Source organism: Pipistrellus kuhlii, unplaced genomic scaffold, assembly GCF_014108245.1.
Source record: "Pipistrellus kuhlii isolate mPipKuh1 unplaced genomic scaffold, mPipKuh1.p scaffold_m20_p_43, whole genome shotgun sequence".
Classification (NCBI taxonomy): Eukaryota; Metazoa; Chordata; class Mammalia; order Chiroptera; family Vespertilionidae; genus Pipistrellus; species Pipistrellus kuhlii.
This window is the reverse complement of record NW_023425544.1, coordinates 3,447,446-3,463,454: the sequence shown is the minus strand read 5'-3', so window position 1 is coordinate 3,463,454 and position 16,009 is coordinate 3,447,446. Positions and strand designations below refer to the sequence as shown.

At 52.1% G+C, this 16,009-nt stretch overlaps 2 protein-coding genes and 1 long non-coding RNA gene across 16 annotated transcripts in view; 2 read left to right on the top strand and 1 right to left on the bottom strand.

Moving 5' to 3' along the window:
• Positions 1-16,009, bottom strand: part of RALGPS1 (Ral GEF with PH domain and SH3 binding motif 1) — a 238,220-nt gene that overhangs the window by 67,689 nt on the left and 154,522 nt on the right. The window lies entirely within an intron of this gene.
• Positions 1-16,009, top strand: part of ANGPTL2 (angiopoietin like 2) — a 33,670-nt gene that overhangs the window by 6,325 nt on the left and 11,336 nt on the right. Inside the window, exon 2 of the mRNA XM_036412059.2 lies at positions 7,651-8,507. Coding sequence (XP_036267952.1) covers positions 7,700-8,507 — 808 coding nt within the window. The 5' untranslated portion in view covers positions 7,651-7,699. The remainder of the gene's footprint in view (positions 1-7,650; positions 8,508-16,009) is intronic.
• LOC118704402 lies at positions 13,392-15,103 on the top strand. Its single transcript, XR_004983415.2, has 2 exons — positions 13,392-14,380; positions 14,413-15,103. It is a non-coding gene; the product is annotated as an uncharacterized LOC118704402 (long non-coding RNA).

The following is a 16,009-nucleotide window of genomic DNA, read 5'->3' as shown; positions in this document are numbered from 1 at the left end:
TGGGCCCAGGCTGAAGCTACCACAATGGCTGAGAAAGCTACAGGGCTGGCCAATGGAAGGCCATTGTCGAAGGTCTGATGAGAGTTGAGCTGGCCAGATCTGGGGACTGGCTCCAGACTCCCTGGGTGCCCACATGGGTTGCTGGGGGGACTGGTGCAGGGGAGCCAGGCTGTGAGGGGAGGGCAGCAGAGAGCTGGCTGCTCACTGCCTGCCTGGCCTCCAGGCTGGCGGTGAATCAGGACAGTGAAGACCAGCCCTCCTCCAGGTTTCCTAAGGGGAGGGTGCCACTGCTCATCCTAGATGCCCAGGCTGGGGTCTCACCACTCGAATGATCAGGAAGCTCTTTCTAATATCTAACAAAACCCACCCTTGTGCTGACCTAAAGCCATCGCCACTTACTCAGTCAGCAGTGGCAAAGACGTGATCGCATCCTGGCCATTAAACAAGCAGACACACTGGTTGGAGGACCATCTTGATCAAAGTGAGGGCATGGACCTCGCCCTCGACAGCTGACCCCCTCGTGGACTTGGACTTCCTGGACCTGGGTTTCCTGAGCTGCAAAATGCAGACAACAATGCCTTTCTCCCGGTGAGCAGATCATACAATCTGTTACAATCAGGGCACTTTTGAGAGGAATGCGGTGCTATTAGAAAATTTCATCACACAGCACACTTCAGCCAGGCCAACCAGGACGCGTGGCCCCATTCCTAGGGTGGTAAGCACCAACAAGATATAGTACAGCTAGGCCCACAGGACATTTACAACAAACAAGTGACTGCTGTTATCTACACTATTGGTCAGCAGGGCCCTCTCTGGCCATATCTTTTGAAATTTTCCTTTGTCTGGATCCCTCTCACATCTAGATTACCCATTGGTTTGGGGATCTGCTGGTTTATCATACGTCTCAGCCTGCTTTAGTAGGAAAAAAGTGTCAACTTGGAAGCTTTGATTTTTCTCTTCTTTGTCCTGATGTTGGCTTAGCAATCTTGACTGGTGCTCAGGCCTGTCAGACTCACTCAAACAGAGCTCAGGTTCCAGGCTGCCCAGAACCCAGACATTAGGGGACAGCAGGGCACACTCGGGGCCAGGTGGCAGTTCCAGATTCCCTCAGAGCCCTGGCAGAGGCACTACTCCCAGGCCTCCTGCAGTGCCTCAGCCTGGATGGCCTGCCCCTCATCTGTGATCACAGGATGATGGGGCAGGGCGGGCTGGGGAGCGAGGGGCGGGTTCTGTGAGCCCCTCAGACTAGTGCTGACTCCATCCTGAGAGCAGGAGTTAATTCAGAGGTTTCTGGGGCGTCAGCAGAAGTCCTGTTCTCCCCCTGCCTAGGGAGAGGTCAGAGAACAATCCCTGTGAGTGGCCTGTAACTTCAGCACTTCTGCGGCTATACTCTCAGCATGGTATACTTGGGAGTTCTGTTACCCACTCTGCCATTTAGTAACACTTTGCTGGGTGACTGGGCAAAATGACTCATGGTCTTTGAATCTCAATAGTTTACTCACCTGTTGTTAGTCTTAGAAGCATTTTTGAGGGAATTAGAAGACTGCTGTAATATAAATATACAGAGCTTCAAAGATGACGAGTGTGAGTTGCACTCCCTGGAGTTGCCTAATGCACAAGGTGAGCCACATGCACGCACCCTGAGCTAGCAGGCCCTCTCCCAGGCCGTGGGGAAGACTGGGATAGTCTCCGGGTGGCAAAGGGAGGTTTACAGTTGTTAGGGCATGAAACAGTGAATAAAGCCACTGTAATAATCGTAACCTGAGTGTCTTTTTCACTACCAACAACTGTGAACCTACGTTGCCCACCCCTGTATATAAAGCACTGGGGTGATAATTGGCTGTATACTACTATTTTTAGTACTTGAACTTTTCTCATTCCTGACCCTTGGGGTGAGAACTCACCAGAGTGCCCCAGGCAAGCAGCTTCTGCCACAGCTCTGCCTTAGGAAAACAACTCTTCCCACAAAGTGGCCCCTCACGTGGGCACGCGACGTGTGGCCCCACCGCAGCAGGCACGCAGGGACGTGCCCCAGAGGCTGGGTAGGACCAAGCCGGGGAGGCCAGCTCCCAGTGCACAGAGGCTGTCACGTGGCCCAGTCACACTTGCGGGGAGGGAAACCCGCGCTTAATGGAAACTCCTCACAATACAATGTGGAAAAGCCATTTCAAGAATCGTTTTTATTTTCATGTCGAAGCCAAGGAAAATAGCAGGGTTTGCTTTTCTTTGTTGGTCATAGGAAGACACGGAGGAGCAGGGCTTTGATTGGAATTGAGCTCTTCCCCAGGTCTCAGATGGCTGGAATGCTGGGGGGGGATGTCTCTGGGGATGCAATTAGTTGAATAAATATCAAGAGAGCAAAAGTAAACAAACTCATTACTGCCCATTAACAACTGCCAAACTAGCAGAAAACTGAGGAGAGGGGCTGGAATCTTCAAGGAAAACAAATGACTCCCAGGCGGAGCACAGCCCTCTGTGTTGGACTGACCTGGGCTCTCGCTGCCGTGTGCTCCTGGGAAAGTCACTCGGCCTGTCTGGGTATCTGTGTCCCCATTTATAACCACCTCCCTGGACCCAGCACAGGCCCGTTCCTTCCCTTCCTTTTGGTAACCCAAGAGGCTCCAGGTCACTTCCGCCAAACCCATGCTCCTTGGGAACGTAAGGTACAAGAGCCAGCAGTTTCATGACTGGTCCCACTGCTCACCATGTGACCTTGAGCAAGACCACTCTGAGCGGCGTCCTACTACTAACTGGCTTCGAGTGGTGTAATGATGAGATCATGAGTATGCAAAGGGCCTCGTGAAACTGTAGAGTGCTAACTGTCCTGTTTGGCTCACTTTGTAATCGAACAATCTCAAAAAATGCTCTTTGCAGAAAGCACAGCCTCTGATGATGTTTGCATGCTTCTTCCTTCCCCACTCTGCGCCAGGCTAGGGACCCCAACACAGCCAGCACTCAGTCAACCAGTGGACTGCTTCAGGGATGGCAGGGGAGACCACACAGCCCTCCTGGCTTGTGAAGTGGGATAATTAATTCTGGTATTTCCTCGGGGAAAGGAGGTGAGGGGTTCAGGGAGATGGCAAAAGTGCTGGACACACTGCCTGCGTGTGGCCAGCCGCCCCACCATGAGCCGGCTTTGCTCTCCCTGCTCTAATGCTGTGATCACATTATTCCACCTCCAGTTTCGGAAGCACTTCCATGTCCTAGTGCACAAGGTGAGTTGGAACACCCATTTCACAGAAGAGGCTCAGCTCGGCCTTCAGGATCTCAAGTCCCGGGGCACAGAGCTTTGCTCAGGAAGCCTGAGAGCCCAGGCCTAGGAGGGAACAGAGCTAAGTGATAAACAGTGCACCCCTGCCTGGTCATGAGGCCTGCCTGGGGAGGTTTGGAAGTCAACCCTTTGCTGCAGTTAAGTTGCCTCCTGGGCCTCTGGCAGTTTCTTGGCCATGGCGGAGGCCCATGCTGGCATCTTTCGGGCACTGAGAGGTATTTGTCACCAGCTGCGCAGGCAGGTGAGCGGCCCTGGAAGGCAGTGGCAGGTTCACCCTAGCAGGGAGGGCGGCTCCTCCCCATTGTTCTGGGCCCGGCGTGGCTGCCAGCACAGGAGCTGCCAAAGCGTGTTGGAAACCAGGCAAACACTCACAAACTCAGCCTGGTTTCCACTGATGTCACTGCAGCCCTACCTCGTAGCCCAACCCAAACCAGAGGCTCAAGCACCTTTCTCTGCCGGGCCTGTGAGGCCTGCGCTGGCCACTGGGACTGTGCTGGGGCTTGGTCATTCAAGTGGAGAACAGCTCAGCGTGGCCCTGGGAGCACAGGGTCTGTGTGTGTGATGCCCACGGTCTGCCACAGGCTGAGCCTGGACCCAGGCTGCTCATGGGGAAGTCCCCAAAGGGGCCCCAGGGAAGACAGAACCTCCAGGTTCCGTGTTGTGGCTATTTTAGTGTAAATGAATGTGAAATCAGAAAGTAGTGATGCTAATATTTCTTGCTACTAAAAACCAGACTGAGTACATTTCTGTGTAGTCACTAAGAGTTTGAAGGTTAATGAAAAAGGGGCCACATGCTAAATCTGACACGCCTGGGGAGGCCTGCATGGTGGCCTTATAAACTTAGAGACCAAAAGTATTCACGTCAAATGGTCTGAACACCAACATTCCTAACTAAAAACCCCTGTGGGGAGGAGAGAAGGGAGTGGTAATGACCTAGGCCTGCAGCTTCCTTGACAAAGGTCAACTTTTACCTAAGTGAGCATGTCCATTATCTCTTTGCATCTAAGATAACACCTTTGAAATGTAGAGTGACCTTCTTTTACAGACTCCTTAGGGCACAACCCTGTCTCATTCCCCACAGTGGAAACCACCTCTGTGTGCCCTGAATGTTTACAACTATCGCAGACCCACCTATGTAAGAGAAGTAGGCGTCTCTCTATTCTGCCTTTTTATCCAACCCAAGAAGTCCCCCTCTTCGCTTTCTCCATCCTCCTAATCTACCACCCATGGATTTCATGTAATTCTCTTTCCATTTCCTCCTTTTATTCTAATGTATAAAATAAGCTGTAAAACTGCCATTCTCCAGAGAGCATTTTCTCAATCGGTTGAGATTTTGCTTCCCAGCAATTATCATCAGTTTGGTAACTTATAAAAATTATCTATGTCAACAGGTTTGAATACATCAAACTAAGGCTGAGTTCTGCCAGGATCTTAGGCAAGTCACTTAGCCTTTCTGAGTCTCAGCTTCCTCATCCGTAAAATGAATATAACAGTATCCACCTTAAAAAGAAATCCTGAGAATTCGATGAGGTAAAAAACACATGCAAAATGTGTCGGCAGGATCAGGCACCCAGTGGGCACTCGGTAAATGGATGTTATGAAAATCATGAATAAATATGGTAAATGGCCTCCTGCACAGCTCCCTCCCCCACAGGCAGTCACTTCCCTGCCTACTGCTAAGTCTCTGCCATAGCACTCCTACTGCCTGCAGCTGTTGGTGGGCATGCCTTTTCTTTGGGTCTACAAATAGTTACTGAACTCCCAGTATTACAGGCCACCAGCTAGGCACTGGGCACGGAGCAGTGACCAAAACAGACACTCCCCATCCTCATGGAGCTTACATTCAGATGAGGCGAGTAGGAGACATTGCATGTCTGATGGTGTTGAGGACACTTGAGGGGAAAAGGTGATGAGATGGCAATTTTAATGCACACCATGTGTCTATAGACGCAGTGGGGATGGTTTCTGTCTCAAACGTGTGTTAACTGGTTAAGTAATCAGGGAGGTCCTCACTGGGAAGTGATATTTCAGCAAAGACCCGGAGAAGCAGAGCAGTGAGCAATGAGGAAAGTGCTGAGGACAGGAGACAGCAGGTGCAAAGGCCCGGGTCCTTAGGGTGCTTGATGAGCCTGGGGAACATCCAGGAGGACAGTGCAGCTGCACAGGGTGAGCGAGGATGAGAGGAGTGAAGAGATGAGGTCAGGGAGGAAGCGGGCCAGATTAAGAGGGCCTCGGAGACCAGTTGGCTTTTTCTCTAAGATGAGCAGCCTTTTGAGTAGAAGAGCGGCCGGATCTGACTTTTTTAGAAGGACCACACTGGGGAGAGGAGGGGCTTCACTGGGCAAGACAGGAACAGGGAGACTAGCGAGGTCCAGGTGAGAGGTGGAGGGGGGCTGACCAGGGGCGGGAGAGGCGGAGCAGCAGTAGGATTCTGGGAAGAGTTCCAGGATATAGCTATTATAATTTGGTGGTGAATTAGATGTGGCGTATGGAAGAAAGAAAGGATGACCTCAAGGTTGCTGGCCTGAGCAACCAGAAGAATGAAGTTGCCGTTTACTAACCAAGGAAAAACTGGGGTGAACAGGCGGGGATGGAGTGGTGGGGAATCCAGAAGTTCATTTCTGGATAAGTTAAGGGTGAAGTGCCTGGCAGACAGTTGAGAGGAAGTGGCTCATTTGGAGATCTGAGTTTAGAGTCAAAAGGTGAGGTCTAGGCTGAAGAAATAAAGGTGGGAGTTGTCAATGAGTGTAGGTAATCAGAGCCGAAAGACTGGGCAAGATCACCAACGTAGAGAGGTGGGTTGGGCTCTGGGCCCCCAGGACAGAAACAGGAGGAGGAACCAGCAAAGAGGACAGAGAAGGAGCAGCCATGAGATGGGAGGAGGGAATGGCGTTGGGGAAAGAAGTCCAAGAAGAGAGAGGTCAGCCATGTCCCAAAGTGCTGACAGGCAAAGTATTAACGAGGACCAAGAACCGGGCATTGGTCTGGCAAGCGAGGCCACTGGTGACCTGTCTAGAGCGCTTGGAGTGGAGGGGAGAGGGCAGGCCTGACAGGAGTGAGTTCAGGAGAGAACGGCAAGAGAGGACTTTCTGGGGAGACTGAGAACAGGAACCTCTGTGAAGGGTTTTGCTGAAAAGGGGAGCAGAGAAATGGAACAGTAGCTGGAGAGGGGATGTGAGGTCAAGAGAGTCTTTAAGTTGAGAGGAATAACAGCATGACTGTTGGGAAAATGTGGTCATACGGGAGAGGAGGGGGAGAATTGCTGGAGCCGTGTCCTTGAGTAGCATGAGGAGGGATCTGCGCATGGCTGTCCCCTCCCTCTTGGCCTCACTCCTAACTCATCCTTCAAGGGTCAGCGGATAGGTCACTTTCTCAGGGAAGCTTTCCTGACCCTCCGATAAGGTCAGTTCGCCCATACACTCTTTCATAGCAAACGCTTCTTCCCCTTCCAGCACTTACAGAATGGGTGGTGCTGAGTGAGCCCCATGAGGGTAGGGGCAGGCTCTGGGCAGCAGTGTCTGGGCAGCCACACTCTGCCTGGCACACCACAGACGGTCGATGGGTGTCTGGGGAAGGTATGAACGACCCGAGAATAGGACTGAAACAACTCCAAAGACACGTCTGTTTCCTGCTCCCGCTGGTTTAATCACATTGCAGGATCAGGACTGTGCGGTGACTGGCTGTGGCAAATATTTGGATTTAAGGAGCTCAGTTGTTTGTTCCTGTTTGGGCTTTACAGCTTGGCTGACATATGAACAAAGCCACGGGGCCGGATACATCCTCCCATTCGCATTGTCCGCTAGAAACTGAGCACCTTTCACACTAGATCTAGCAATTCATTCATTTACCAAACATTTGCTGGCCTTCGCTTGGTGCAGCATCCCAGGGATGGAGGATTGAATCTGACACAGTGCCTGCCCTCATGGAACGCGGGGTCCAGCAGATGGAATCACAAAGGATTCTAATTCCGCAAATCTGTGATGGGTGTTACAAAAGGCAAGTCCAGGGGGTTATGAACGCGTAGAATGGGGAGACTAATGGTCTGAGGGGTGTGGGACAGAGGAGAAGGCAGATAGGACAGCCCTGCCTGTGCCTCCCCTCCCAGCTCCCAGCTCCCAGCTCCCAGCTGCCCGCAGGAGGCTCTCGGGCCGTGGGCATGGGAGCTGTGGGCACGGGAGCTGGCTCCCGCCTTCCAGTGCCTGGTCTCCCTCTCCCTTTCTCTGCGGGGCCTGCCTGTCTCCTGCTGCTGCTTCCAGAGAGCTGCCTCCCGGAGTGCGTTTTTGGAAAGATCTGCCTGGAGAAGGCTGAGCTCATTCATGGCACAGGCCACTGGCAGTGACAGGGCTGTTACTGAGTCTCCCCCTTTTGTTTACTTTCAGGTTTTCATAGGCTCCATTCGCAAAGAAAAGCCACCATTCTGCAAGGACCATGAGGGCACTGTGCTGGTGGCTGGGACTGCTGGCCGCCCTGGGAGCGGCTGCCGGCCAGAAGGAGGGTTTGGAGGGCACCGAGGAGGGCTCGCCAGGCGAGTTCATTTACCTGAACAGGTACAAGCGGGCCGGCGAGTCGCCGGACAAGTGCACCTACACCTTCATCGTGCCCCAGCAGCGGGTCACGGGCGCCATCTGCGTCAACTCTAAGGAGCCCGAGGTGCTCCTGGAGAACCGCGTGCACAAGCAGGAGCTGGAGCTGCTCAACAGCGAGCTGCTCAAGCAGAAGCGGCAGATCGAGGCGCTGCAGCAGCTGGTGGAGGTGGACGGCGGCATCGTGAGCGAGGTGAAGCTGCTGCGCAAGGAGAGCCGCAACATGAACTCGCGCGTCACGCAGCTCTACATGCAGCTCCTGCACGAGATCATCCGCAAGCGGGACAACGCGCTGGAGCTCTCGCAGCTGGAGAACCGGATCCTGAACCAGACGGCCGACATGCTGCAGCTGGCCAGCAAGTACAAGGACCTGGAGCACAAGTACCAGCACCTGGCCACGCTGGCCCACAACCAGTCCGAGATCATCGCGCAGCTCGAGGAGCACTGCCAGCGGGTGCCCGCGGCCAGACCCGTGCCCCAGCCGCCCCCTGCCACCCCGCCCCAGGTCTACCAGCCGTCCCCCTATAACCGCATCATCAACCAGTTCTCCACCAACGAGATCCAGAGCGATCAGAACCTGAAGGTGCTGCCGCCGCCCCTGCCCACCATGCCCACCCTCACCAACCTCCCGTCCTCCACAGACAAGCCTTCGGGTAAGTTCCTTCCCGGAGCCTGCTCCGTCGGGGCCTCAGAGCCGGGCACCAGGCTTCCCTTGGCTGAGGCCGAGAGTTGGGGAAGAGCCACAGTAAGTTGAGGCTGGGCCAGAGGGCATATAAGCCTTGGATCCAGCCGCTGGAACTGGTGGGTGCAAGGGGGACCTCGTTCTTTAGATGGATGCTCTGAGGTAGACCCAGGAAACTGGGGGAGTCTCAGAACAAAATAAATGCTCTCTGGCTCTGACAGGAGAGAGCCCAAACCTGTTGTTTGCTGGGCTCTGCATCAGATGCTCTGTGCTGGCAGGTAGGATGTCTCCCCTGCAAGCTTTTGTACCGTGCCTGGCACAGAACTGGCATTTGGTAAGTGCCCAGTGAAGAAGCGACAGGCCAGTGGAAAAGTGCGTTCACATTAACAATGAGAAACATACTGTAGGGCTGGGGCACAGGAGTGATTACTGTTAAAGCCCACACATCTGCTGGAGTCTGGTGCTGTCTAGAGTTTCCAGTGATGACTCCACAGACTCCCAAATGCATGTTTCATCATAAAATATAGTAATTCTCAGAATATCATTTTGGGGAGAGAATGGAGCTGCTGTTAAGTTTTGAAGTTTGACCAAGATACTGGAGCTGGGCAATCTCGTGTGTATGACATCGTTAACTGCTACAGCTCCTTACGGAAGATAGAGTAAGAGGATAAGTAACCTGCTTGTGGGTTAGGACCTTTCACTTTAAATCCAGGCTGACTCCGTACTCACTCGGGGGGAAGTCCATCTCCCGAAGTTCAGCCTCTCCTTCACCCAGGGCCCTGCAAACCCCCCGAATGACTGTCATATGAGAATTAGATTCACCTTTGCAAAAACTAACCACAAATCTGCTCAAAGTCAGTGATTTGGGTATCACTTCACTATATAAGCAGGGAGATATTTTTACCGAAACTATCCTATTTTACACATATTTCACACTTCTGAAAATAACCACTACGACTGGGAAGAGCAGCTTCTTGCTAATTCCAGGGAGGGCTGACCCTGTGTCCAGGAGGGTGGCCTCGGCAGACAGAGCTGCACTGTCTGCAGACCTGTGGGGCGGGGCAGAACGCTGCCCACAGCCCCTCGAGGAAAGCCCTCCACTGGGTGTGCGGCAGGAACACACGCTCCAGAGCAGACTGGCCTGGCTCAAACCCTGGCTCCCCCACGGATTAGCTCTGAGACAGTAAGCAAGTCCCTTCACCCTGCAGAGCCTCAGTTTCTCCATATGTCAATGGGGATAGATTGAAATAGTGCCTACTTAAGGATTAAATCAATAGTGCAAAAAGTGTGCTTAGCACAGTACTGGTCTCATGTAGTTTCCATACATGGTAGCTATGAGTCTCCTTTGGTCTTGATCTCTTCATCTTAAAATAAGGAGATTAAAATAAGCAGTCCCTTTTTATCTCTGGCATTCTATAGGTGATCTACAGCCTAGAGTCACATGATCAACTGTACATGTGTCTGTTTTAAATCAGAAGCTCCAAAGAGAGGGCAGGACGTGTTGATACATCCTGACAGAATGCCCAGAGGGTAAAACATGCCCTCTGGGCACCACATAAAGGCTCGGCTGAATGTTACTATAATCCTGATGGGAGTCAGGCTGACCTCAGTGGGTGAGAAACAGATATCCCCTCACCTAAGCGTCTCTGGTTTCTGACTCGACAGTGCCAGGACATTGCTGAGCTTCATCGGAGCTGAAGGATACAGAGTAGGAATAAAGACCTAGGTCTGCATCCACCCCTTGCTAGCTGTTTGCTCATGAGAAAGTTACCTAACCCTGAGCCTCAATTTTCTCCTCTGAAAGGTGGGGACAAGAGGTACAATATGGCAGTTTGCGGTGGAAACTCAGTGCAGCCAGGCATGCGTGATACTATGTCCCACGGGACAGCCAGCAATGGCAGAGCCCCTTCTCTGTGCTGGTCACAGAGCTGGACTAGGGGAGCAGGAACTCAATCTGGGGGAGGTGGCAGATGCATGAATGCACTGGGGCCCATCCAATACCCACCAGTCTACCCTGTAAAGTCGGTACATCAGGTCTGACAAAGGATCTCTCCGAGAGAAAGCACCCATCAGGGTCAAAATTTCCAGAACGTTCTGAGAACTTCTGGGACCAACGTAACAAAGTACCTGAAATCAGGGGCACAGTGAAAATCATGGGCTGCACAGTCACGGTGCTACGTGTCCCCTGGAGGGGCACGTGAGGGCTGCAGAACACAAGGCTGCACAGCTGAGTCTGCCTGGAGCAGAAGGGGAAGCTGCAGAGGGTGGGGACCTCAGTGCTGACCCTTAGGGATCTGTGTGGGCGTTTATCAGGTGGACTTGGGAGTCAGGAAACCGAGTTACTAGTGGGTCTCTGATGCAGGTGAGTCCCTGCAAAGACCCAGCCCCTGGCCCTGCTCCTGGCACCTCAAATGGTCCGGATCCCCTGCTGCTTCTCATTCACAGTACAGTGTGGGCTTGTGCCGCCAAGGCTTTGCCCCCACCCAAACCCTTCCTCTCCGCTGAGGAAAGCACACCTGCATGGGAGGGCGAGGCAGTGATTTCATGGTGAAAACTTAAAGGCACTCTTTTTTTTTTTAAGCAAAGCCCTCCCAAATGTTGGTACCGAATGTTAGTAACAGATTCCTTATGACCCACCTGACCACTGAGCTCCCGCACAGCTGAGACTGAGCACTGGCTGTGGATGCTGAAAAGGGCAGACAGAGCCATGAAGAGCGGGGCTGGGGCCCTTCCCTTTCCTGGTGCTGGGCTAAGCGGAGAGGAAAAGACAGATGGTCCCTCAGCCAATCAGCAGAGCGCGCTTATCAGGCCTGTTCCAAGAGTCAGGGGCAGGTTCTGGTCCTGGAAAACAAAACCTCTTCTGTGCTCTTGCCCAACAGATTCTTTGAGCCTGGGGACATCACTCAGCCAGAAACATCTTTGCAATTAAATACCTTTGCACTCAAGCTTGGCAGCTTCTAAATCTTTCCTTCCGCAATCTCAGAGCCATCCACTCTTTCCTCATTGTCTAGGCTGCTCAGCCCACGGTGCCCTTCCCCAGGGCACGAGGGAGCCACCACTGCTTATCTGAGCTGCACTCTCCAGCCTGCTCCAGACAGAACAGACTGGCCCCGGGCCAGGCCTCGGTGCTCAGAGCCTGAGGAGGGAGACAGCAGCCTCCCGCTTCCCTGGCATCTCACTTGGGTTTGTCCTGTCTCTGTCAGGTCTGAGGAGACCTGGGCATTTTGGTTAGGATGATGCTAGTGATAAGGCCTGGTCCTGCTGCCCTTCCTGCCTCACTTCCTCTCCACTCTTTCTCATGTTCACACGTCCCCTGACCTCCTTTTCCAGCTGCATGCCTTGGACACACACACACACATGCGCACACATCTATCGGGTCTGTTGGAGAGAAAGGACGCAGGAGGCAAAGGAGAGGACTGGATGGAGCCTCAGCTCTGTTTGCTCTCAAGCGGGTTCTGGGAGGCCTGGGACACCCTTCCTCAGCTCAGGCCAAGTCAGCCCTCTGGCCCAGCGCCCTCCTAGGAAGGAAAGAAAGGAAAGGCACTGCTACACCAGCTGCCGCCGAGAGGCCTTGTCTGAAGCGAATCTTTGAAAACCAAGAGGAGTAGGCATTTCTAGCTGTTTTCTCTCTTGAGGCAGGTAACATCATCAGCTCAGTTTGTTTCTCAATAGAGTTCAAAGGGCCACAGAATCATAAAATATTAGAGAGGGCTAGGGCCTCTCTGCCTTCCCGCCCAGGCCTGCCAGTGCAGAGCCAAGGCTGGTCCTTGGACTTCCACCACCCAGGTCAGCGATTTTCAGCTGGTGGCCTCAAGAATTTTTAAAACATGCAATGCCTGACTAGTCAGGGCACTGCCTTCTTTTCCCTTAGACCGTCAAGTAAAAATATGGCCACAGCCAACACAAATAGCCATCCGATGGGAGTGAATCAAAATTATACCTATTTTTTTGTCAGATCGGCAAAAAATATATTTGTTGGTGTGCCACAGAATTTTAGTAATTAGTTTGTGTGCCATGAGATGAAAAATGTTGAAATGGCTGATCTAGGATACTGAGGTTCAGAGGTTAAGTAACTTAGCCAAGATTACACAGCTATTAAATAGCTCAGCCAAGGCTCAACCCCAAGTCTGTCTTAACCATTCTGCACATTTCCATGGAAAGGCTGGAGGGGAAGCGGTGTGAAAATCACTCTATAAATGCCTGCCCCGGCCCAGGTGCCAGCTGCTGGGACCTGACCCTCTATCACTATTTCATGGACCAGGCTCCAAGCAGCTCCTGTAAAAGGCTCTGGGAACAGCACTGGGAACTTACTGTAGAACTTACACCTCTCTAGTAACAGGAGACATTGTTGCTGGAACCCGGGGACACTACATGCCTGCCTCCTTGCTCAGGCCTAGGAGGAAACAATTGAACCAACTGTTTGTGGCCAGTTCACTATTCACACAAAAAGAGATTGTAGTGAATTTATGCCGCCAAAAAGCAAAAAAGGAGAGACGGGGAGAGAACAGAATTAAGTTAGCATCACAACACAGCATGTCTAAAACAATCAAGCTCTCCCACAGAAAACATTACTGTGCATCCGACTTGTAGTAAATGGACCAACCGAAGCCATAGATAAATCTGGACAAATTCTCTAGGGCTACTGCAACATACAGCTAAGTCTAAAGTCCTCATTTCTTTAAATAGGCTAACTCTAAACATATAAAACTCAGTAGCGCCAAAACTGGTTTGGCTCAGTGGATAGAGCGTCAGCCTGCGGACTGAAGGGTCCCGGGTTCAATTCCGGTCAAGGGCACGTACCTTGGTTGTGGGCACATTCCCAATAGGGGGTGTGCAAGAGGCAGCTGATCGATCAATGTTTCTAACTCTATCCCTCTCTCTTCATCTCTGTAAAAAATCAATAAAATATATATTTTTAAAAACAAAAACTCAGTAGCTCTGAACTGCTCCGAGGGCCACATGGACAGTAACTGTGCAGGCCAGAAAGGACAGGCCACTCGAACAAGTGTTTTCCTAGATGGACTTTTCCCTCTTATTTTATGTCCTGCTATGAGGTGGGAAATACATACATTAGGCTGTGGTTCCCTAGCACGGTGGCATGTTTTAAAATCGAGAATGAGATCTATCACACTGGAACTTCTGTTCCTTCTGGAGGTCAAGCAATCTTCAATCCAGGTGAAACGCTATTGGTCGGGTGTTCTGTCAGCTCTAGCCAACCAGCTTCCAAGCCTGAAGCGCTGTGGGTGGCAGGAGAAGCACCTGGAAACGAGGATGGTGAGGGCGACTCCAGCCACGGCTGACTGGGCCTTTCCATCACAGAGGCTGAGGGGAGCACAGCCCAGCCCTCAGGCCTCCAGAGCTCGTGCTGGGCCCTGCACTGCGCTGTCTAGTTTCTAGTGTTATTGTTGAACAAAATAAGATTTCCAAATTCATTACGAACTACGTAATCCAGCGATATTTCAAAGAGCATTCTTTGCTAGCTTCCTGATAAACAAAAGGCACTCCAGTTAGAGCTGGGTCATCTGCCTTGTAGCTTTGCTTTCTCTTTTCCCCTCCTGGGTACCTCGGGGACCAGGTCACAGAGAGAGCCTTTGAGTGCGATGGTGAGCTCTTCCTCTATGACGCGGGCCTCTTCCAAGGAAAACATTTGGCTAAGTGCTTACGGCCCCGGGAGATAAACTATCAGCTTGTTACAGCTAAAAGTAGTGATCTGGCATCCTGCGATGGGGAAATAGCAACAGTTTGGCACTAGGCAAACTGGAAGTTATCTAGAAAATCCTGGAGCTCAGGCATCTGTGGCCAGCTCACTAGTCAACAAAAGGATAGCTGTGGCGAATCTACGGGGTGGGGGTGGGGGGGGGATACCAGGGGGTGAGGACTGTATCAAACCCAGAGATGCTCCCCGGGAAAGTGACAGGGAAAGGAGAATTGAGTTGGCACCCTCCTGCCGTGTCTAAGCGGAGCTGGTTAGGTTTGCTGAGTGCAGTGGCAGCCGCTGCTGTAAAAGGAGCGATGTGAACTTCCCAGTAACCTCAGGGCCAGGAAGGATGCAGGCAGCAGGACCGTGCCTCCTGCGCTCCCCGGGGCAGAGGGCCCCTGCCGTGACTCTGGAAGCAGAGCATGTGGCATAAGCGTGATGATCCTGGCCCTGTACCCCAAGATGAGCCAATGCAGCTAGAGGACCCCGAGTGGCTTAGTCATTTTTTAAAAATGGATAAATGATTGTCCCTTAATAGATTGCTTTGGATACAATAGTTTAAGTTAAAATAGTGCACATATACAGAATATCTTTGCTAAAATGTTTAGTTTAAGTGACAAATATAATAGTTTTCTTTATTAAATTTCTAAATGTTGAAATTAAGGGGAATGCTAGAGTCACATCCAAAAGGACAATCTATCCCATGCCGACTTTCTACTACCTCTGCCCAGACTCCCCACAGCACAGGTTTCCTCTCCCACGGTTTGGTCTGCATCCTGATTATCCCATCGTGGGGTCCTTGTTTCCAGATGGATTTATTATTATTGGGCCTCAGAACAGAATTCTGAAAAGAACAGAATGAGCTGATGGTGGTGAGGAAACGGGAGATGGAGGAATGCGTGTGGGACGCTAGGCTGGGAAGACCAACCCATAACCACTGTCCCTGAGGAGATTCCTGCCCCTGGTGGGGAGTGAGACCCCAACAATCCTACTACGGTGTGACAGCCACGGCTCAGTGAGGCAGGAGGGACCAGGACCAGAGGGCAGAGCTGAGTTCTAATCCCAGATCGTCCACTTCCTGCTGAGTGTTCTCACTGCTGCAGGCACTCCTGAGGATGAGATGAAAGAGTGTGTAAGGGCTCTACATGCGCAGTAATCATCACTCCTACTGTATTCTGGGAGAGAGAAATAAGCAAGACGTGGGAACCCCTAGGAGGATAAGCGGCTCCTCTGGGGTTGGAAGCCTTCCTGGAGGAGGGCGTGAGGAGGGCGGAGGGCCTTGCATGAGTTCTCAGAACCACTGCCAGCATCACCAAGAAGTCACGAGGACTGGGCGTGGTGCTGGGCAAGTGTCGTGTTTTCAGAAAGGAAAAAGGATGAAATACTAGAACTATATACTAATTGGCTTGTGGGCAAGCCCCAGAAAAATTGTAAAAGATTATAAAAAGGGGTTTGTGAGCATTTAGAAAATTAAAAGGTGATCAATGAAAGCCAACATGGATTCTCTGAGGACAAGCCCTAAGCTGATTCCCTTTCCTGGAAGTGGTGGAGGGACTGGGAGCCTGCAGGATGGCCACCTGTCCTCACGTGGGTCTGAGAGGCTCTTCCAAGAGGTGCCTGTAGACCAGCACTGGCGGTCTCTGGGCATCATCAGCACTGCACCCAGGAGCCTCCATGTGTTGCCCACTCTGCCACCTCCCTCACCCATGCAGCCTCGGGCACCACTGACCCACGCACCGGAGCCCCAGGACTCCACTCGCTTTGGTCCTGGGAAG